Source organism: Zingiber officinale, chromosome 8B (genome assembly GCF_018446385.1).
Source record: "Zingiber officinale cultivar Zhangliang chromosome 8B, Zo_v1.1, whole genome shotgun sequence".
In the NCBI taxonomy this organism is placed as follows: Eukaryota; Viridiplantae; Streptophyta; class Magnoliopsida; order Zingiberales; family Zingiberaceae; genus Zingiber; species Zingiber officinale.
In genome coordinates this window covers 24,883,854-24,907,307 of record NC_056001.1, presented here as the reverse complement: position 1 = coordinate 24,907,307, position 23,454 = coordinate 24,883,854, and the positions used below count along the sequence as shown (strand labels likewise).

Below are 23,454 nucleotides of genomic sequence, written 5' to 3'. Positions count from 1 at the left end.
TCTCAAAACCAAGTTCTTACCCTCAAAAAAGTGCGTCGAAAGAAGAGGAGCTATAAAAAAAACAAAATGTGAAAGGAAAATATAAAACTCTATCCATCTACTACTTGGAAATCTCTTCAATCGAGAAATTAAATAATAACTTTGTTTACGAAGGATTCGAAAGAAAGAGAAATTAAGTAATTAATGCACTTAAAAAGTTTACAAAGAGTACTTAAGATAAAATAAAATTTAAAAATTATAGATCATGTGTGTTATCAGCAAAAACAAAATCAAGAATTTGAATATAGATCTCATTCATAACCTTTTTCAAGAATTAAAAAAATCAATTTAGATGGATTAACGTTATAAAAAAAATATTTAATAAAAACAGCTTTAGATCAATTAATGCATAAATATCATAAAAGTTTTACCCGATGATCGATTGTTATAACAATGAGTGAAATTGTTAAAGCTTTCAAGGTTGGATTTATATTACAGTATATTCTACCTTAATTTACAAATATTTTAATTTTTCTTTTATAGTCAAAATGCTTATTCATCTAGAAATCCAAAGCAAGTTGGCAGTTTGATCAATAGATTTATGTTCCTGTGCTTTTAATTTCCTTATGTATTTATTATTTGTGACGTATTTATACGGTATGATCGTCCACCTCCACTGCTCTATAAATACCCACTCTCTTCTGCATTCAATTCCATCATCTCTTCTTCCACCCCTCTCCTTCCTAGTAAACAAACCAATGGCTCTCCCCGAATCTAACCAGATGGCGCCGCTGCTGGTCGTGTGCCTCCTTTTCGCCGGAATAGCGGCCGCCGCGGCGCAAAACGGCGGCTCCGTTGCCGGCATCGTAACACAGAGCTTCTTCGACGGCATCATCAACCAAGCCTCCAGCAGCTGCGCCGGCAGGGGGTTCTACACCCGCAGCGCTTTCCTGACTGCAGCCGGCAACTACCCCCAGTTCGGCAGCACCGGTTCGGCCGCCGACTCCAGGCGCGAGATCGCCGCTTTCTTCGCCCACGTCACGCACGAGACTGGACGTGAGTTCGATCGTTTTCTCCACCAATTGGAAGACCGCAAACGCATCGCACTTAATTACTTCTAATGGAAATATGCAGATTTCTGCTACATCGAAGAGATCAACGGCGCATCGCAAAACTACTGCGACACGAGCCGCACTGATTGGCCGTGCGTCTCCGGCCGCAACTACTACGGCCGCGGGCCCCTCCAACTGACCTGGAACTACAACTACGGCCCGGCCGGCCGGGCCATCGGCTTCGACGGCCTCCGCGCGCCGGAGACAGTGGCCAACGACGCCGTCATCTCCTTCAGGACCGCTCTCTGGTTCTGGATGAACAACTGCCACTCCCCCATCACCTCCGGCCAAGGGTTCGGCGCCACCATCCGCGCGATCAACGGCGACCTGGAGTGCAACGGCCGTAACCCGACGACAGTCAACGCTCGTGTCGGCTATTACACGGATTACTGCCGTCAGCTCGGCGTTGACCCCGGCAATAATCTCACTTGCTGAGCACAGCTAGCTCGATCACTGCAATAATAAATGATGATTCGGCAAAGACGACTGAGCTACAAGATCTTGTAGCGAGCAATAAATTGTCGATTGTGTTGACATAAAATATGTATTTCACTTCTAAAATAAAAATAAATGTGCTTCAAAGTGAATTATTATATTTGCGGAGTAGAGTTCTTAAAATGCATGACTACCTTTGATAGAAATTAAATGATAACCAATCTTTAACCGTTGGAATAAATATGTTAATATCGTCCGTGATGATAAATTTAGTTTTTATTTTCATTAACGTTAAAAAAACATTTCATTTTAAAAATATATTAAAAGGGCACTTCATATTTTAAAAATATTATTAGAGTAGAAATTACTATAACATAAAATATTTGAAGCTAGAACCGTCAATTTATATTAGATTGACCTGACTCGTCAAACAAAATAAGTAGATTGGATTAAAATTTTATCAATTTATTTAAAAACATATCTAAATAGGTAAACTTGTGCGAGTTGCGGTTCTAGGCAGGTCGGCCCGTGATGGGCTAAGGTTAGTCCGTGAGTTGAGATGAATTTATTTTTAAAAATAAACTATGGATTTATGATGACATAGTAAAGTATTTTTATGTCAATTGCTAGGCTAATATATAAATATATAAAATATACTTAGGAATTTTTAAAATTTAATAAATTTTATAGAATATTTTTAGATTAAATTTCATTAGACTTTATTAAATTATCTATTAATTAAGTTGAGAATTAATTTGATTTATTAATATATATTTTATATTAAAACATATTGTCTCAAGTTTCTCTTCCATTTATGTATAGCACCACCGTCCAAATCGATTCTGACTTCGACGTGCTCGCAAGTAGCCGACGGAAGTATCACTGCACGCCTCAAACAATTTTTCTATTTGTTTTTCTCCTTTCCAGCGTACCACAAGATTCACCGAATGACACTCATTGTTTCCATCACTAGCAATCGGAGAAAAAATCTTCGATTGTAATTCGTCGCCGTGAGCCGCCACTGTGAGTCGCTGCCAGAGAAAATGCTGCAAGTGGCTGCTATTTCATTCTAGCTGTTATAATCCATTCTTTTGTTATTATAACGTCAGAGAACGATATTTTAGAGGACTCTCAACTTCGCATGAAATGCATGCTGAGAGTTTGATGTAGGCCGCCGAGAGGTTGAACAATTATAGGACCTTTAAGATCAAAGAAACAATCAAAATCGAGGAGCGGAAAGAGTAAAAACTTATTTGTAAAAAATTAAAGTGATTTGAAGTCTATAGAAATCTCAAGAGTGAGGAGAAAACTTTTTATTTTATTTTAAAATTGTACCAATTGTTTTGGAGAGTTCTTATTAGTTAAAATTTATATCTAAAGATTTCTAAAAGAATTCATTAAAATCTATTGAAATTTTGGATAACAAAAGATTTTTATAGAGTTTTTAAAAGTAAGTTTGAATACCACATGACTTTTTAAAACTCTATAAAAATCTAATTTGGATACCACTAGATTTCTGTAAAGCTTATAAAAGTCTAGATTGAATACACTTACACTTTTAAAATCCACAAAAATCATTCAAAGTAATTAAAAGTCTAACATTGAATACACCCCCCTTAGTTACAATGTAGGTGGTTGTTGATCCAAGGTTTTGAAAGTGCTCCAATAGAATTCTCCTTCGTTGTAGGCAGAGAAGTCTCTTATAGAAGTTGACAGTATAAAAGAATGACAGCGACCGGTGTGACGTGTTTGGAATGTTGATCGCATCTTCATAACCCAGGTGGTGAGCTGTCTTTTGTGTTGACCAAGTCCTCGGAAGACCTCTGGTCAACGCTACCTGCAGCCAGCGACCGGGTTGCCCCGATCTCTGGTACCCCGATGCTCGAGGCGGGTCCCACGAATATATAAACAGTCGAATAATAGCAAAACAATGCAATAAATATATTGCGAGTACGGTGACGTACCCTGGCCCCGGGGGGGGAGGCGCCCTCGGATGGATCGGTGAGCTGATCGCGGCGCTGATCGCGAGTCGTCATGACCCGGAAGAGTGGATGCATCTGAGCCGATCGAAGAGGAGCTAGGTCCGGCGGTAATGACATGGAGCCGAATATGGCATGGATATGAAAAATGACACACAATCGGAATACAACGGTGACACGACCGACATGTGACATCGGCACGCAGGCCGGAATATGACAACGGTGTGCAGGCCGGAATACAACATACAGTCACGGCTCATAGGCCGATTAGTAACAACAGCTCACAATACCAATGATGATACGAAGGACAAAGCACAACGACTCGATGGCCGAATACACAACAGATGGTTGCCGGAGACGTAGCAATGGATCAGATCTACGCCGCAAATGGTGGAGACAGCGGCTGTAAAGCCGCTGTGGTCGGCTGTAGAGCCATCTAAGGCTGCTGGAGATGACAACCAAAAAAGGGAGCGTAGTCGACGCAAGGCACCACAGGGGGTGCACGGCGATAGCGGTCCGGAGGCCTGAGGCAGTGGTGTGATCTGCCCGTGACCGCTCCAGTGGGTAGCTGCAACTTCCGATCACTAAGGCAGGCCTCCCCCTCTCCTTCCTTGGTGGCGATGAACTGATGCCGAGAAGGGAATCCGGCCAAAACCTCACTACGACACTAGAAAAAACTCGAAGCAGAGAGAAAGAGAGGGAAAGCAGAGGAGTTGGCGGCTCGTTGGCGATGAAGGAGTAGGCGATGCTGGTCGGCTGGATCGTGGTGGCGTAGAGCAAAGTGACGTTGGCGGCGGCGCAGCGAACCCAAAAACGAAAACCACCTCCTCCTGGTGGCAGTACTGGAGTACTGAAGAGGCCGGAGGAAAGGAGGTAGAGGTGAGGAGGAAGGGAGCGCCGACGACTTTGTCGGCGCCGGCGAAGGGCGTGAGGAGGAAGGTCTTCCTTGGCTAGCGGCGGAGGAAACGTGAACCGGCCCCTGACTCCATGAACAGTGCTTCCTTTAAATCAAAGCCCTACTTATGCCAAAAGACCGAAATACCCTCTCTTATTTCCCTAATCACTCTCATGCCCCCGGCTGCATCTGCATCAGCTATGTAAGTCACATAGATTATATTGTAATCAAGTCACAAAGACCAAAGCAAAACACTAATTAGTCACAAAGACTAAATAAGAACTAGTTAGTCACAAGGACCAAATAAGAACATCCGATCCATATTTTAGGAAAAATGATTCGTGCAATAACAAATATACTGAACAATTATTGCTAAGAAGATTATTACACCTTACATAGCTGTTCTATAGAACGAATCAGAGACATTCAAATAATGGCACATAGTCTTTCTCCTGACAGTACATATCCGTTATCCAGGAAACTGTCATTATCTTGAAGATATCCATGTCATATTTTTTTACCCAAATTAAATAATCTTCATTTACATCAATATGAACGCCTCTAATCTTTTACCCTTTTGTAAACTATTTCTTATATCGATGTTATTTTTCTTAGATGCATCACTAACCTCGTTCAATAAATTAATTAAGTTTAATGAGTAGAATAAATAAAAAAAATTATTTTATAGAAAGCAAATTGCTTTTATTCAACATCTCAAATACAACAAAGTATATGTGAAATACATTTGAACATGAAATTTATATGGTGCAGTAACTTTATTTCTTGAAAAGTGCATCTATCGATTGCATTTGCACCGGTAGGAAACGAAAATGAATGAAATCAGCTGAAGCTGTTGGAAAATTGCATCAGGGATCAGGTTGCATCTTCTCGCATTCATCTCGAATCGATTGGAACAGCACAGAAGAAAGGTATCTCTCGCCGAAGCTAGGAAACACAACCTAGCCAGTAAAACATACAGTTATTGGATTTAGAATTGGATAGTAGAAAAGATGCCAAGACGAATGCAGTGCAAAAGTCTGTCATTACAAGGAAAAGTAATTCGATTGCGTTCAGTTATGCAGATAAAATTAACCACTATCATGAATGGCTGTTGAGATACTGACACATTCATGGATATTAGTTAACAGTGAGATCAGAACTGGGTTCATTGGATTAGGCAACAGTAAATGGATGAGCGACATTTGCCTAGTCAAGTTGGTCAATAGGTAATTGAAGGCCTTAGATGGGCATTCCTTATGGGACCTATAAAGAGAGTCAAGTACAAATGCTAGGAGATTCATGGACACATTTGTTACAGGGGACAAGTAGTTGTCACTCTCCATCTCAATTCACTTAAAGCTTACTTCCAAGTTTTCTCCAAGCCAGCACAATTAGCTATCATCTCGATCGAGCTACTTTTACTTCAGCTAAACTTGCTACATTTCAACTAGAATAAACCGACTTCCACTTCTAGTGTGCAGGAACTAGATTCAACATAACCGACTTCCACTTCTAGTGTGCAGGAACTTGATTCAACGTGCCCCACCTCCAATCAACTTCCCTCCACTTAAAGTTCAAACACTCAAATAGCTAGCAAACATTTTTACCTACTGTGATTTCCTCACAACATTCACAAAACAGGTTAAAGCTTTACCTTATTTATGACAAGATCATAAGGCAAATTGCACAAAAATCCTGCAAATGTACCAACATTTTTGCCGGATCAAGTTTTACTTCATCAACTATCAAACCATTCTAAAATTTCAAACTTGTCCCACTTAAATAGTACAATGGTCATAAATGACAATATATTTTTAAACCTTTAAATATGTAATGCTTCTTTCTAAGAATTTGATCCTTGTAATAGTTTTTCAACTAGAAAGGCATTTTCATGTATATTTTTTAGTATTTTGACAAAGAAAAGATGATGAAAAAAAATCAAAATGCAAACATATGAAAGAAAGAAAGATTAAATAATATAATTAGTAACATTGCAACAAGAATACTTTTTAGTAACCAAGTTTATTATATTAGGTAACTAATGACATACCGTGATAAGTTTTCCGACATTTTCTGGTCTACTTGCAACCTTTATTGCAGCAGCTGCTGCTGCTCCAGAAGAAATACCAACCTGAAAAAGAATTACAGAATTAAGATGCGCTGATTAATGGCTTTAGGAAATCCACACCTAACGTGAAAGCACAGTAATTACAGACTTGAGCTCAAGTTAGAAACACTAATGTACTACATTGAATGTTTCTGGTGCACATGCATCAAACAAATTTTATATATTTCTGTATAAAAATAAAATAGGACATTAAATTAATGAAACATGACTAACCTTGTGCATTAACGATGCAGTAAGCTACACTATTAAATAAGATAATGCTATGTTTCATTTAATACTGATTGATGGAGCATGCCATGATTCATTAAACGAAGAATGTAGGCTCATATGTGAGTTTCTCAAGTTACTTAAAATGTTGTCGTTTTCATTTCATTTAGAATAAAAATGAAATGGACAACCAGACATTTCATCATCCATGTGATTCCAACAATATAACAATCATCATGGACTCCACCATTAACATTGATTGGGTCCAATGCCATCAAACAACTGAATATAAAAATGATGGTGCTATGTGAAGATAAGAGCAAGACAATTTTGATGTGGTAAGAATTCTCAATCATTATTGATTCTGAGTCTTGATTGGGCAAGACATGTTCCTCATTGTCCCAACCTCATGGTTCACTCACGTGACAGTTTTTTACCAAACTCTAAACTTATATCATTACAAAGGATTCCCTTTTATTTTATTTTATGATAAATCTGATTTGATTTCTGATGGATTTAGTTTAGTTTAATGGTTAAGATATAACTTTGATGAAAAATTGTCTAAAATACAATTCATATCAAGGATTTAATAAAAAAGAATTATTATAATTCTCTTAAATTATGATCAATATGAATGCGACTTACATCTAATCATATGCCGTTCACATTTATGTTTTTGAAACAAATGGCCTTCGCTATGTTTTCCACTTCAGAATCATGTTGTTTCATTACTGAATTGTTCCGTCTACTGTGAGATTGTAACAGTGTTAAAAAGCAAGGCTAGTGTGTTTCAAATATCTAGCAAAATTGTCTTTCCCTTTATAAATGATGTCAATAAATGGTTGGAACTCGGCCTTCATATTTTCAGAGTTTCATAAAAGTTATAGTAGATAATTCATCTACAGCTTCTTGCTTATATGGACTTCATTGCGAAAATTTATAATGGTCAACCACCAATATCATCCACGCAATATGATGTTAAAATTACATCAAAACTAGTATCTTCTCTATTTCCTTTCCATCAAACACTCAAACAACTTTGAAACCATACCATTTGAATCCAACCTCATTTCTGGAAAAATAATTTTTCTAAAAATGTAACTTCATTATGGTAATTGTAAAAAGTGGTGATTACCTTGAGGAATGAAATTCTTTCACAGTGATAGATGAAGAAATTATGATACATGGATACTCGCTTGTTGACACTGTTTATTACATTAACTAAGCATTCTTTAGTCTTCTAAATACATAATTTATCAGTCATCTTTAAACATTTCTATACTATCTCAATCAATTTTCTCTTTTCATATTGGAGCTACACCTAATTGCTCTCTATTATCAATATGCTTGCTATTCTGAGAGAAAATTAAATGTGAGATCAACATTGACTCAAATGTTGGCACTAGAAGTGATTCCTGCACTAGCATCTGGGCCGCCACTGAAACTACTAGTCCCATGCTTGAAATGACTTCAATGTCAAGAAAGGCCTCAGGAAGCTAACTATAAACCTTTTGAAGTCATGAACCTTATTAAGCCTGTCAGCTCGTCAATTGAACTTCTGTTATTGCATGACTTTTGATCATTTTTTGGCTCATCAATCTTCAATTATTTTCTTGCAGGATTGATAAACTTCTATGCACTTCAGAGCATTGAGAAACTTTACTATAGCTAGCGAGATGAAATTCAAACCATGTAAGATCTCCATTGCAGGATGTATATTCTGTAGTGGACACACTTCTATTGGTATTTTGTTGCTACAATCATATGACATCTTGCCATGTGAGATCGACAAATGAGGTAGTGCAAATTAAGAAAGAAATTTGCAAGAGTGAATTTTAAAGATAATAGAAATGGATAGAAGAGACTAATGATTTATAAGGGTAATATATGATTTCACAATAAAAAACGAGAGGGAGTGATTGTATAATTGACGCCCAATGGTTATACATTTGTTATATAGAAGATTAGCATCCAGGGAAGTACACAGGGTATCCACCTAAACCACCCAAAATTGGGCAGTTTAGCCACTGGTCCTCATTGAATACTGACTATAATGGCCATGCAGATAATGAATTACCAAACACTACATATTAAAATTTTAAATTCTAGTTGCCAGTAATATAAGAAGCATCATACATTTATGGATCAATATATGTTAAATGAGGGACTAAGAACGAAATAGCTCATATCAAACTTGGAATCCTACATTGAAAAAATTACATACCAGCAATCCCTCTTGAAGAGCCAACTGTTTTGCAGTTTCAACAGCTTCATTGCTTGATATCTGTGGGAAAAAACATAAGATGGCACAAAAGTATACTACTATAAAAAGATTTAGAATATGCCAAAGATGCAAATGCAATCGACACAATGATACATTGCCAATATTGGTAAATTCCCAAGTCCAAACATGTCTAATAATTGCCATTTTATTGAAGGTCATAAGGTTTATCAAAGGAAGCAAATTACCCAAAACAATGCAGTCTAAATGGAGATCACCAGGTGCAAAACTTCATCTCTATTTATGTTAATGAATATGATCAAACCCCATCATATAAAATGTGAGCCCAATCCATTTCTGGATTGGTTTACAGACCCGCTGACCTGAATCTGTAAGATTGTTAATTCAAATTGTGTCACAGCTGATACAAACCTTGTCTGAATTGGACTGCATCAAGAATTGATTCAGACTGATTCAATATGAACCGCATGAGAAACAATTTAGGAATAATGTACAAAGAAACCCAAACCAATTAATGTTAAACTCCATTACCACAAAAATACCATGCACAATATTTTAGGACTAAAATATTATAGCTGGTAGTATAACTTTAAGCATTTTCAAACTCTGGTATAATTTTCTTATTGCTTTATCAAGTAATCTCTGTTTCAATGCAAGTATCTGCATTAATTGAGTTCTTAAAATATGAGTCAACAAAGTTGCGGAGATTTGTGATAAATCTTGTTAGGCATGAAATTGTAAATATTTTCGGACCCAATTGTAAATTTTACTATATGGGTTTATTTGTAAGAAATGTGATCCTGTCTATGGGAAAGGACCTCTAAGGTTGTGATATAAAAATACAAAAATACAAACTTCGTGTAAATAACCCTAATAATTTTCCATGCAACATGGTATTAAAATAGGGATCTTATAGCTCTCGTGCATAATCAACCTCACTGCATGATTTGATTCGAACTGATTATCTATCCAGCTCCATTGAGCAACTGTTCAATCACCTCAGGTACCGCCCAATGAGAATCACAGGGGGAGCCTTCTACAACTGGCTGTTTCCTCTTCATCTCCTTAAATCAACCAATTAATTAGGGTAGGTTCAAACCCACCTCCTTCCTGACTTGCAAGTTCCCAGTCAAGTCAATTGACAAGTACTTGTGCCACCACCTGCCAGAGCCACATCAATGATCTGCTCGATTGCTCCAAGTCTCCAATGACAATCCACTGAATTTGCTGAGACTCCAATGACAATTGGATAGAACTGCTCAATTAGTTTCCTTCTTCCACACCCTTCATTTTTGTGCTCTCCCAAGCTTCTTTCAATCACATGCTCTTCCTGTCAATTGTGGCAAAAGGCGAATACGCTCGCCCCCAGCGCCCCCGCAAACCCGTCCCAAGGCCAACACGGAGGAAGTAAATCACGGACGGCTACTAGTCTTTGGAATAGTGACTAGCACATAAGGGAGGTATTTACCTCGACTTTGTCGAGATTCGAACCCCAGACCTCATTGTAGCAACACCTCATGTGCTAGCGATTAGACCCATCCGAGGGGACATGCTCTTCCTGTCAAGCTTCTATGGGTGAGAGTTCCTTGCCATTTCTGTCGTTGCTGAAGTCCTTTCTTCATCTCCTTCTACAGAGAACAACAGCCGAAGAGGACAACAGCAAATTTTCAATTTACCGACCTCTCCGATATTTGAAATCCTTCCTATCTGCATCAGATTGTACTAAGATCTGGTTTCCAAATCAGAGCTTTTTCTATTCATTCATCGTATCTGAATCACCTCTACTTCCTTTTGATCAACAGAAGGATTCCTCTTTGATCCACAACCTTGTTCTTTGATTGGTATGGTGCTCTTCTTCTATTGTTGTGGTTCCAGATCAGTGCTAAGTTTTCTGGATTCCAGCCCTATTTCTGCTAAATTTCCTCTCAGATATCTGCGTACTCTTTAATTTCTGCTCATACAGCAACATCTTATTTCAGTTCCCAAATTTGATCATCTCTAGGTTCTTCAAATTGGTGGAGATATCCAATCCGTGTGGGCTTATATAAGAAAACTTTCCATGATATTCTAGGGAGCAGACCTGATTTCTGCATATTGTTGAGTTTCTGCTCATGCGGCAACATCTTATTTCAGTTCCCATATTTGATCATCCATAGGTTCTTCGAATTTGTTGGAGATATCCAATCAGTACGGGTTCACATAAGAAAACTTCACATGATATTTTAATCGGACTTCTACCCTTCACATACCAGTTGAGGATTATCTATACTTCATCAAATGGTAGGCTATTCAATCTCAGAGAGTGCAATCCTTAATCCTTGAAGATTCTTTTATTGCATGTATGCTAAGTGTTTGTGGGTCAAAAAACTGGATTTTATATTACGGACCATCTAAAAATATACCTAGTAACATTTTTTCTGATTTTAAACTTAAATCTCATCTTGTGCATACCACTCAAGAAAATGGATCACTCTCATCTGTTTGGTGTATGGTTCAAGTCACTCATACACCTTTACCGCTTTCTTTAGTTCTCTACATACCCAAATTGTAGTTATATTTACTATCCGTTATCTCAATAAGTTGGTAAGTTGATGAGTTACCTTTCTTTATGTTGATTTTGTTTTCATTCAGGATTTGTGGACTGGGAGTTCTTAATACATTATAAAAGTCTTGAGGACTATATGATTTGACTATGCCTGTCAATTCATCAGCCTACTCATCTCCACCTTAAATTCATAGTCCTCTAGATTCTTGAATGTGAGTCTCATCAATCAGAAAAATATATTTGATCCTCCTTTGAGGGATGCAAGTGTGAAATGATGATAATGATACTTCGTATAGAGTAGAGGGGACTATCTAGGAAAATAACCTTAACAATTTTTTCCTATTACAATATTATATCACAGGATTGTCATGTCTAAGTAAACTCATGATACCACAAGTGAGAACCAATATAATTAGAAAAAAGACTGATAAGAACTTAATTGAATAGGTAGAGACTATAGTCTTCTAAGTATCAACTAGATGCACTACTAACAGGTGAACAAGAACCTGATATCCACTGAGTCGGACAACTAGATACAGAATTATCAACTCACAAATGATAAAATCAAACCCATAAGCAAACAATCTCACAAACTCATACCTCTAAAATCTCATCTACTACTTCAAGGTCCAAATTCCCGGGTACAAAACCTGCTCCAATTCCTTGAATTTTGTGTGGACCTATATGAAAACACTTTTGTTGAAAGGACAACCAAAAGTTGAAGAATAATAAGTTATGCATATAGTGGAAAGCTGGTAGCTTATACCAGGTTTTCCCCCTGAGAGAATGTTGCTTTCAGTGGGCTCAATTCCAATGACCTGAAGAAGTTGAGGAAGAATAGCAAGACCAAAAATCAGGAATTAAAATATTGAATAGCAAAAATAAGCAGAACGTTTAGAAGAGAATAAGCACCTTAATGTTAGGATTTTTTTCTTTCAAATAAAGGCCAACACCAGAGATAGTTCCACCTGTCCCAATTCCAGCAACAAAAATATCCACCTTCCCTCTTGTATCTTCCCAGATTTCAGGGCCGGTAGTCTGATAATGTATCTGCAATGAGAATATCCAGGAATAATATTGGATAGAATTTGAAATGGAAGCAGAAATGTAGGAGAAATTATCATGATAATATCACCTTTGGATTTGCAGGATTGTCAAATTGTTGAAGCATGTAAGCATCAGGTGTTTTCTTCAGAATCTCTTCCGCCTTTTGAATTGCCCCTGTCATGCCTTTGGCAGAATCTGTAAGGACAAGTTCTGCACCAAAAGCTTTTAGAAGAACTCGTCTTTCAATGCTCATAGATGCTGGCATGGTCAAAATCAGTTTGTAGCCTTTCGCAGCAGCAATAAATGCAAGACCGATCCCCGTGTTACCACTTGTTGGTTCCACCAATATACTCTTCAGATTCATAAAAAACAAGGTAGAGAATTAGCTAAATAAAAATTACAATGACAATGAAAGGATATATGTATAGTCAACTACAATAAGATCCAACGATACAACACAAAGATAAGGGATTCAAAAACTAAATAAATAAGTTTGAATGAGAACTTGAGGACTTAGAGAATTAAGGTCATTGAACCATTCATCAAGGATTCAGAATACCTAAATCCAGTATGCAACTTGCTTATCAGGCCAAAAATTTTTATAATCAAGTTCAATGTTTGCACTTCAAAATAGTTCCTAGTACACAAATGTATTTAATTAGTTTCTCCATTGGCAAAGTATGTTTATTAACTTTTATGGTCTGTTTGGGAGGAGGTAAGGGAAGGAGAAGGAAGGGAAAATAAGGGGAAGGGAAACTTTAAACCTCGTTTGGGAAGGAGTGAGGAAAGGGAAGGAAAGGTAAGGAAGGGTAAGTTTTAACCTTCGTTACCCATGGAAAGAGAGATTTTCTTACACCCCGAATTGGGGTGTAAGGAAGGGGAAGGGAAAACAAAATATTTTTTATTCCAATTCTATCCATGTTCTTAATAGTTTAAGAAATATTTCAATTTCTAATTTTACTATGTCGCCGGAGTTCAATTTCCTCGCCTTCATCACAGCTCGCTTGCTACCAGATTATTAGAGGAGGGGATCCGACACGTCTTTTAACTGAATTGAAGGGAGAAACTATTTTTGTCCTCAAAATTTAAGAGGATATCTACTATTTTTTAATTTTTCCATCAAAATTTAATAAGTTTTTAAAGAATAAGAATTCTCGTTATCAGCATTATCTTTCAAATTTTTTTATTTAAGATTTCTAAAATCATTATTTTCATTATTTCTCATTTAATTACTTGATTATCGGTAATTCATTGTTTTGTTATGAATAGTATAAAAAAATTAATTTTTTATTAAAAAAATAACTAATTTAAATGATAATATAAAAATTAATTTTATTATTAAAAATATCTAATTTATATTTATAAAATAAATATTAATATTATGAAAATTTTCTAATTTAAAAAATAAGGGTATTTTTGTAACTTTATCTATTTAACCTTCATTCCCCTTCCTTTCCTCCCAAACAAAGTAACACATGTTACGTTAATGAACCTTCCATCCCTCCTCCCAAATAAGGAGAAGTTAAATACTTTACTTCCCCTCACTTCCCCTCCCTTCCCCTTCCATTAATGAATCTTCCCTCACTCCATCCAAACAGAGGGTTAATAAGAATACAATCAAATATCTTCCAACCTATATTGATCTGAATTGGAGTTGAGTCCTGTTTCAACTTCAACTCCATTAAGACGGATTGCAGGTTTTATCTAATTCTTACTCTAGTTATGTATTTGACTAATTATTTTGTTATAAAAGGATGGTTTACAATACTAACAACAGAACAACTGAAACATATCCAACCTATTTTGAAATTTAAATCGGCTTTGCTAACCTTTGTTCACACTTCATGAACTATTAAGAACTGCAGATGCTAATGAATTGCTCTCAAAGTATCTTCACATATGAAGTGCCCTTCCAATTTAAAGAATATCAATTAATCAGAGCCCATATACTTCTTTGGACAAGTTTGTGAACACTTATTTGGCTATCCATAGTTGACCTAAGGAAAATCTTTACATATATGGGAAATTTTTCACTGTCCACTTGCAGAATATCTCCCATCAGTTTGGACCTAAAATTTCAAGATTCCCTTAGGTATGTCCCCCAAGTAAAATTCCATTAAGTCAATTAATAACCAATACCATGTGGCACCTCATGGCACAGACAAAGACAAATGAAAGAAAATTAGAAAATGAGATAAAACTAGAAGGAAAAAAAAAACTTTGGAAATAGATTTTTTTCCATGTAGCTTCCAGGTCATGGGTCATGGGCTCATGGCCACAAGGATGTCACATGGTTTTAACCATTAGTCCATCTAAATGCATCAATCTTGAGGGGTAAACCAAAGAAAATCTTAGGGCATTTTGTAAAAATAACAAAAAAATGCGGTGAAAGTAAAATCATCCCTATATGTTGTATGCTTATGTTTGTAAGTATGAAAAATGACTCGGGTGCAAAAATCTCTTGGTTACCTTTCCTGGTGTTATAAGCCCTTTTTGTTCAGCATCAGCTATCATACTATACCCAATCCTGAAGAAGGTGCATCAAATCTTTATCAAGGTTTTTTTCCCCTGGAAAGTGCAGTAACAAGTAAAGAACATTATACCTATCTTTAACACTGCAACAAGGTTCCATTATCTCAAGTTTGGCAGCAACGCTTGCAACACTTCCCTTAATGATATTGTTTAGATACACCATAGGTGTCTTACCTATCAGCTGCAGAAAAAAAAAACCAAATAAAGATAGGATAACTGCTGGATACTAAATCCTAATCTAATTGTTTGAAAGAGAAGGCAATAAAACATGATAGTACCAAAAGGAGAAGCATAACAATATTTTTTAAAACACAAAAACTTGAGATATCAAACTGATATATATGTGATCACACAGTGAGACATCTATTTTGATTAATTTAATCAGGTCACTTTGCTTTAAGTGATATAATTCTTTTTTGTTACTAATAGAAATGATGCCTGCAAATCCTCAATGATCTTAGGCACACAAAACAAACCTATATAATTGTTGATCTACCAAACCACTTTATTGAGGGAAACTATAATAACAGTATTCCAAGAGCAGCATCTACATCTTATGAGATATGTAGATATAAAGAGGTACTAGCTCAAACACTCCTGTGCTGTGACACTCCTGATTAAATAGGCTTAACGTGATAGAATGGAAGGTACCTATATATGATACTGAGAATAAGGTGGGGCCCCTGGGTCGGGTCGAAGTCAAAGAAGCCCGCTGACGTGGCAGTCAAAGTTAAGATGGGGTGGTAGTCAAAATTAGTGTGCATGTATCCAAACGGACCACTTCCAACGGGTCCAACTCCCCACTTCTCATGGCCAAGGCGCCTAGCATAAACCCGGGCGGTCCTACAACAAACCGGCCCTATAGCCGATCGGCCCAACATAAACCCGGGCGACCCTATAGCCGGCTGGACTTACGGGCTCATCTCACCAATCCTCATGGGCATGGTTCACAACATAGACCCGGACAACCATAGAGTCGGCCAGACTTACGGGACTCAGCTCCTCACTCCTCATGAATAAAGCTTCTAGCATAAACTTGGGCAGCCACATAGCGGGTCGGACCTACGGGACTTAGCTCCTCACTCCTCATGAATAAAGCTTCCAGCATAAACCTAGGTCGCCACAAAGCCGGCCGAGCCTACGAGACTCGGCTCCCCCACTCCTCATGGGTATGACTCTCAACATAAACTCGGGCAGACACAAAGCTGGTCAGACCTACGAGACTTAGCTCCCCCACTCCTCATGAGAATGACTCTCAACATAAACTCGAGCGTCCACAAAGCCGACCGGACCTACGGGACTCAGCTCCGCACTCCTCATGGGTATGGCTCCCAACATAAACCCAAGCAGCCACAGAACCGGCCAAACTTACGGGACTCAACTCCTCACTCATGATCAAACCCTAGCGGCCACAAAGTTGGCCGAACCTACGGAATTCAACTCCTCACTCCTCGTGAACAAGCCAACCGGACCTACTGGACTTAGCTCCTCACTCATGAACAGGGCTTCCAGCATAAACTTGGACGACCATAGGCTCCTCACTTCTCATGAACAGACCAGCCAGACCTACGGGACTTAGCTCCTCACTCGTGAACAGGACTTCCAGCATAAACTCGGACGGCCACAAAGCCGGCCAGACCTACGAGACTCGGCTCCCCTACTCCTTATGGGTATGACTCCCAACATAAACTCGAGCGATCACAGAGTCGATCGGACCTACGGGACTCAGCTTCTTACTCCTCAGGAACAAAGCTTCCAGCATAAACCTAGGTGGGCCGACCAGACCTACGAGGTTCAGCTCCCCACTCTACACACGGGTATGATTCTCAGCTTAAACCCGGTCAACTCTAGGCTAATCGGACTCCCTATTAGAGACAACATTGTCAGAGAATCGCAACAACCTGTCAGAGAATAATAGCTACTTACCTCAGAATATTCCATTAATGACATATACACACACCTAGAGGATGACTGCTGTATATTATCCACCATTCGACATATTCTATCTATCGCCTCATTATTGCGGAGGTTATAAAGAGTGGTATAAAAAGGAAATCATCTCCGTTGGCCAGGTACGCGTACGCATGCCCACGCATCCATATTTTATTGTTCTACCATTCATCTTCTTCTCCATTTTCGCTCGGCTACTATTCTGACTTGAGCGTCGAGGTGCGCGCCAAAAACCCCCTCCTTGGTTCTCGTTCTAACGTTCACATTGTCTGTGACTGTTGTGTGCGTAGGTCCGCAGCTTCCAGCTCAAGGTCCGCAGCTCCCAGCTTGAGATCTTTCCTCCGTCAACATTCCTACCACCTCACCGACCACTCATCTACTTAGCTTCTAGGCAAGATCAATATACATTTTTAAACATAACAAAAATTATCATATGAGTTTCTTAACAATGTTAAGTGTTCTCTTCAGATCGGCCGAACCCATAACAATCTAACAGAAAACAGCCACAAATTTGGGACTGTAGGAACGTTAATAATTTCAAGTAATTCTTACCTGCCTTTTAGTAGATCTGCAATCTGGAATTTATTAAACTCCTTGGACGACTATCAAATTGGCTTTTCATCAACTAGCACATGGAAAAAGGTGGCAACACCTCTATAACCCAGCAAAGTTGAGAATCAATTATCAGAGATTCCCAATGTTGGAGAGTAAATGTTTTCATGAACATTTATCCATATCTAGGAAGCTTATTAGATCAACAATACCTTGTAAATTTTTTCACAAAATATAAACAAGATTGAGTTTGAATCAAGAAAATAGCAAATCTTTAAATTTAGAATACTATCTGGGAAGGAGTTTTCGCTCAGAGACAAAAAATAGTCGGAGACATATCATAAACAAGTGAACGCCTACCTACTGGAGATGCATCTCTAGACAACCAACTGTAGAAATTAAGAGAAGGAAAAAACTAACTATATTATTGGATCTTAAAATTGATACAGAGTATAAGGTCTTAAATAGTTAAGTTAAAAAAACCCTAAACTCTATTAAAAAAGGAAAAAGTCCAAATTGCCCTAAAAGTTATAAATAAATAAATATATAATCTAACATCCTCCCTCAAACTCACGATATTACAGCTAGAAGCATTGAGAGTGTCAGATAAGAAACGAAAACGTTAAGCGGAATGTGCCTTGGTAAACATATCAGCAATCTGTAGCTTTGAAAGAATAAAAGGCAATATAATAGTGTCAATCTGAATATGGTGATGAGTAATGTGACAATCAATTTCAATATGTTTCGTCCGCTCATGAATAACTGAATTGCGTGCAATTTGAATAGCACTCTGATTATCACAATATAACGGAGTAGGTTGATGAAGAGAGACACCCATATCCGCAAGCAACCAATGCAACCAAACTATCTCACAAGTAGTTGAAATCATGGCACGATACTCAGCTTCTGTGGAAGATTTAGAAATAACATCTTGTTTTTTACTCTTCCAAGAAATGAGGGAATCACCAAGAAAAATGTAGAAGTCAGTGGTAGATTTGCGATCCGTAGGATCACCAGCCCAATCCGCATCAGAGTATGCACGCAGCTCAAAAGATGAAGTAGAAGAAAATAAAAGGCTTTGAAATTGAGTGCCCCGAAGATACCTGAGAATACGAAAAATGACAGCCCAATGAACTGTAGTTGGTGTAGCGACATATTGACTAACCACATGAACAGCATACGCAATATCTGGACGAGTCACGGTGAGATAAACCAACCTTCCAACAATAGTTCTGTACAAACTAGGATCCGACAAAGGTGAGCCATCAAATGGAGAATATCGAGCATTAGTCTCAATAGGAGTATCAACAACTCTATTATCAGTAAGACGAGCACGCCCAAATAGATTAGATATATACTTTGACTGAGATAAAAGACAACCTTTCGGGGTATAAGCAACCTCAATGCCCAGAAAATAGCGTAGTATACCCAAGTCTTTCATAGCAAAACAATGAGCTAACTCAGACTTCAAGGAAGCAATTCCATCATAATCATCACCAGTAATAATCATGTCATCAACATATAATGATAAAAGAATACGACCTGCACTTGTACATCTGACAAATAATGTTGAATCATGATTACTAGGATGAAAATCAAACGAAGTAATTACTGTAAAGAACTTCTTAAACCAAGCACGAGGTGCTTGTTTGAGACTATAAAGCGCTTTACGAAACCTGTAAACTTCACCAGGTTTGTGTGAAATATCAAGAGGAGGTGTCATATAAATTTCTTCATGAAGATCACCATTTAGAAATGCATTCCTGACATCCATCTGAGATATTCTCCATCGACAAACAGAAGCAACAACAATCAGAGTACGAACCGTTGTCAGTTTTGCAACAGGAGCAAATATTTCTTCATAATCCACGTCATACTCCTGAGAATAACCTTTACCAACAAGACGAGTTTTGTATTGTTCGATAAATCCATCAGATTTAGTTTTGATCTTATATACTTAACGAGAACAAATAGTATGTTTTCCTGGTGGCAATGGAACCAAATCTCATGTATGACTCTGATGCAAAGTAATTAGTTCCTCAGCCAACAACTTCTCTATAGGATTCAGGCTCAGAAAGACAATGAATAGATGCAACAAATGAAGCAAAAGAACGAAAATAACAAGAGTAAGTAAAATCTTGTAGTTTAGTAGACTTACGAACACGAGTGGATTGACGACGGTGGAGAGAAGGATTATCCGTAACCTCAGGAGATAATTGGGTAGTGGCAGAAGGAGGAACATGTAGAGCAGATATCTCGGGGACCAAAGTACCAAATTCAGTTGAATACCAGTAAAATTTATGGGTGAATCTTTCTCAGTATCGATATTGAAAGGATCAATGCAAAGCATATCTGACTTTGTCATATTATGCGAACTAGGCGGAATAGAAAAGAATGGAATATGCTTAAGAAACACAACATGACGAGAGACATGCAATTTTTGACTAACGGGATCAAAGCAATGATATCCTTTTTGATTAACAACATAACCCAAAAAGACACAAAGAGCAGACCGAGAGGCTAACTTATTACGCTCTGCATGTGGACGAAGGACAAAGCAAGTATAACCAAAAACACGCAAAGAGGAATAGATAGGAGCATACCCATACAATTTTTCAAAAGGTGACAAACCTAATTGTGTGAGGTTGGAATTCTATTAATAACATGAGCAGCAGTAAGGATTGCTTCCCCCCCCCCCCCAAAAAAGATACTAGGAACACTAGCAGACAATAAAAATGAACGGGTTGTTTCAACAAGATGTCCATATTTCCATTCAGCCACGCCATTTTGTTCAGGAGTATCTGCACACAAGGTTTGATGAATAGTACCATCAGAAGCAAGTAAATGTGAAAATTGATTCGAAGTGTATTCATCCCCCAAATCACAATAAAAACATTTTATGACACTAGAATGTTGAGTTTTCACAAGAACTCTAAAGTTATTGAAAATTGTAAGATAATCAGACCTGTGTTTCATAAGATAGACCCAAGAGTAATGAGTGTAATCATTAATAAATGAAACATAATACCTTGACCCCCTTTTGTAGAAATAGGCGAGGGCCCCACGAATGGATAAGATCAAATGGAGTAGAAGAAAACGAAAGACTTTTAGAAAATGATAAAGCAGAAAATTTAGTCAGTTTACAACCACTACAATAAAAAATATCAAAACTTTTTAAAGGTCTTAATGCTCTTGTAGAGGCTAAAAACTGCAAACGAAGCGTTGAAACATGACCTAAGCGAGAGTGCTACAAGTAAAAATCAGAAGATGAACGTTTCAGATGAAAAGACGATAAATCTACACTTGAAGCTACAACTTCTGGTAATTTGAGTTGATCTAAAACATAAAGTCCTCCTTGCTTATAGCCTATCCTAATCAGCCTCTGAGATTGCGGATCCTGAACATAATAGTTGGATGAAGAAAAAGAGACTAGGTATCCAGACTAACATAATTGACTAACAGAAATAAGATTTAAAGTAAGACTCGGAATATAATAAACATTAGTAAGAGATAAAGAAAATATAATAATTGAACCAATATCTACTAATGACATAGGAGTATCATCAGCAGTTACAATTGATATAGATGAACTGGGAGAAAAAGAAATAAAAGATGATAAATTGTATGACATATGATGGGAGGCACCAGAATCCAAAATCCACAAGGATGAAGATATACCTGAAATACTAGACGACGACAAACTTATTTGAGAGGAAGCTGACATGCAGAGAGCTATGAAGCAAGGAACTATTGAAACTACTCAAACATATATGAATCAGATTTCCATGAAGCATCTGCACGACTAGGCATAATGACAGAATGAATAATTCTCAGAATAACCAAACTGTAAAGATACACATTTGTATGATCCGCAAAAGTTGATATCAGGACGACCCGTGGTCACAGAAAGAATTTGAGGCAGAAAAGGATGTCAAATGTAGAAATCAGTAGCACAGAATGTCGATGTCAAAATCAATAGAAAAGGACGTCAGTGCCGAATTCGGCAATATAGAGCTTCGGCACTAAAATTGGTAGAAAAGAACGTTGACGCCGAAATTGACAACACATGACGTCGGTGCCGAAATCGGCAGAAAATAACGTCAGCGCCAAAATCAGCAGAAATGTCGACGTCAAAATCGGTAGGACAGGATGTCGGCGCCGAAATCGACAGAAAATAGATGTCTGCGCCAAAATCAACAACAACAGGACAGAAAATAAATGTCGGCACCGAAATCAATAGCAGTAGGAGACGACAACGGCAACAGGAAGTAATAATAAAGGGCGGTAAAAAAAATTAGGTCAGAGAAAAATAACCGCTCTGATACCATGTAGAAATTAAGAGAAGGAAAAAAACTAAACATATTATTGGATCTTAAAATTGATACAGAGTATAAGGTCTTATATAGGTAAGTTAAAAAATCCTAAACTCTATAAAAAAAAAAAAAAAAGTCCAAATTGCCCTAAAAACTATAAACAAATAAATATATAATCTAACACCAACCATGCCAACTCAAGATTCCATATTTCTTCATCTACATCATACTTCTGACCACATCATACTTCTGACCATAAAGCGATGAAATTTACGAACGTCAAATTAAAAACGAAAGGAAGGTACGTCTCGTCGATAATACCTGTGTGACATCATCGGCTATGTTGAGGCCTTCAATCTCCCCGTGAGGAGTCACAGATGCGGCTTTGCAGACAAGGGGGCGACGAAGAGAGGCGGAGGGAGCAACGGCGACCGTTCTCCTCCCCCTTGGCGCAGGATTGCTAGCGAATGGTCGGCACATGAAGAAGGCAGGCCAGGATCGGACGGATAGAGGGCGGAATTCTTTCGCGGATCCGGAATGAGAGGCAAATGACGACGCTGTAGGGCTCGAGAGCGACGCCATGAGGGGGGAGTTAGGAGTAGAAAGAGGGATCAAGGGAGTATAAAGAGGGAGAGTGCAAGACGACCTGAGCCCGCGTTTACTTAGAGAAAATAATCGGAGTCAACTATCGAGTGGGAAGCAGCTCTCGCCCATGCCAATTGCCAACTCTAAATCAGAGTCTCTGATCTCCTATTTTTTATCTTTAGACTATTCTTTATTCTGATAGCTAAGCCATACAATTATAGAAGTTATGTTCGTGACTGAATATTTTAGAATAAAAATAAATAAAATCAGATTCCCTTTTAATTTTTTTTAAAATAGATGGTGCTTTCAAGGATGATGAAATAAAGAGAATGTTTTAATTTTTGCCTATATATATATAAAATATATTTTATTTTTTTATAATTCATGTGTTCGAATTTTACTAGATTAATTTTAAAGGTAGACAAATTGTAGACAATTTTTTCTTTGATACGTGTGTCAACATCCACTGATCTCTTGTTAATTTATACATACTTAGGATATCGTTTTATTCGATGAATTCATTTAAAAATGAAAATTTAAAATACATCAATTTCGTATGATATGTTGCAAAAGGCGGGTCCCGCCGCCCAGCGGCCCCCTCACCCCTGCCCCACGAGTATGAGAGGGAGTAAATCACGGTGAATACGGGCCCGGCGATGACATGGCGGTCGAAGGTGTTTAGCACGGACAGATATTGATGTTATCGCAATTGCTGCCGCAGACCTTCGACCTCCCGACCCATGTTACAAGAATACCATGTCATAACTGGTTGATCCCGCCCGTGGGGGCATCAATTTCGTATGATATGGATATAGTTTACCAGAGGAATTAGAGAAAGAGAAGGATAATTGGTCAAATAATTATTTAGGACATGAAGATAAAGGGATGCACTGTCTACAAAAGAGAGGATGCGTTATCTTCACGGTTTTTTTTTTTTTTGCCGTCGCTCCGAG

At 37.9% G+C, this 23,454-nt stretch overlaps 2 protein-coding genes across 2 annotated transcripts; one reads left to right on the top strand and one right to left on the bottom strand.

Moving 5' to 3' along the window:
* Positions 1-703: 703 nt before the first annotated feature.
* On the top strand, positions 704-1,686 carry LOC122013421 (endochitinase EP3-like). Its single transcript, XM_042569700.1, has 2 exons — positions 704-1,035; positions 1,114-1,686. Exons 1-2 carry the CDS (start codon positions 738-740, stop codon positions 1,524-1,526), a joined length of 711 nt encoding a protein of 236 aa, XP_042425634.1. The 5' UTR covers positions 704-737; the 3' UTR covers positions 1,527-1,686.
* A 3,378-nt stretch (positions 1,687-5,064) lies between these two features.
* On the bottom strand, positions 5,065-22,667 carry LOC122014505 (cysteine synthase-like). The gene is made up of 10 exons (XM_042570740.1): positions 22,238-22,667; positions 15,173-15,282; positions 15,039-15,096; positions 12,658-12,921; positions 12,435-12,572; positions 12,289-12,340; positions 12,123-12,202; positions 8,960-9,019; positions 6,451-6,531; positions 5,065-5,359 (listed from the first exon to the last, which is right to left on the bottom strand). Exons 1-10 carry the CDS (start codon positions 22,496-22,498, stop codon positions 5,267-5,269), a joined length of 1,197 nt encoding a protein of 398 aa, XP_042426674.1. The 5' UTR covers positions 22,499-22,667; the 3' UTR covers positions 5,065-5,266.
* Positions 22,668-23,454: the final 787 nt, after the last annotated feature.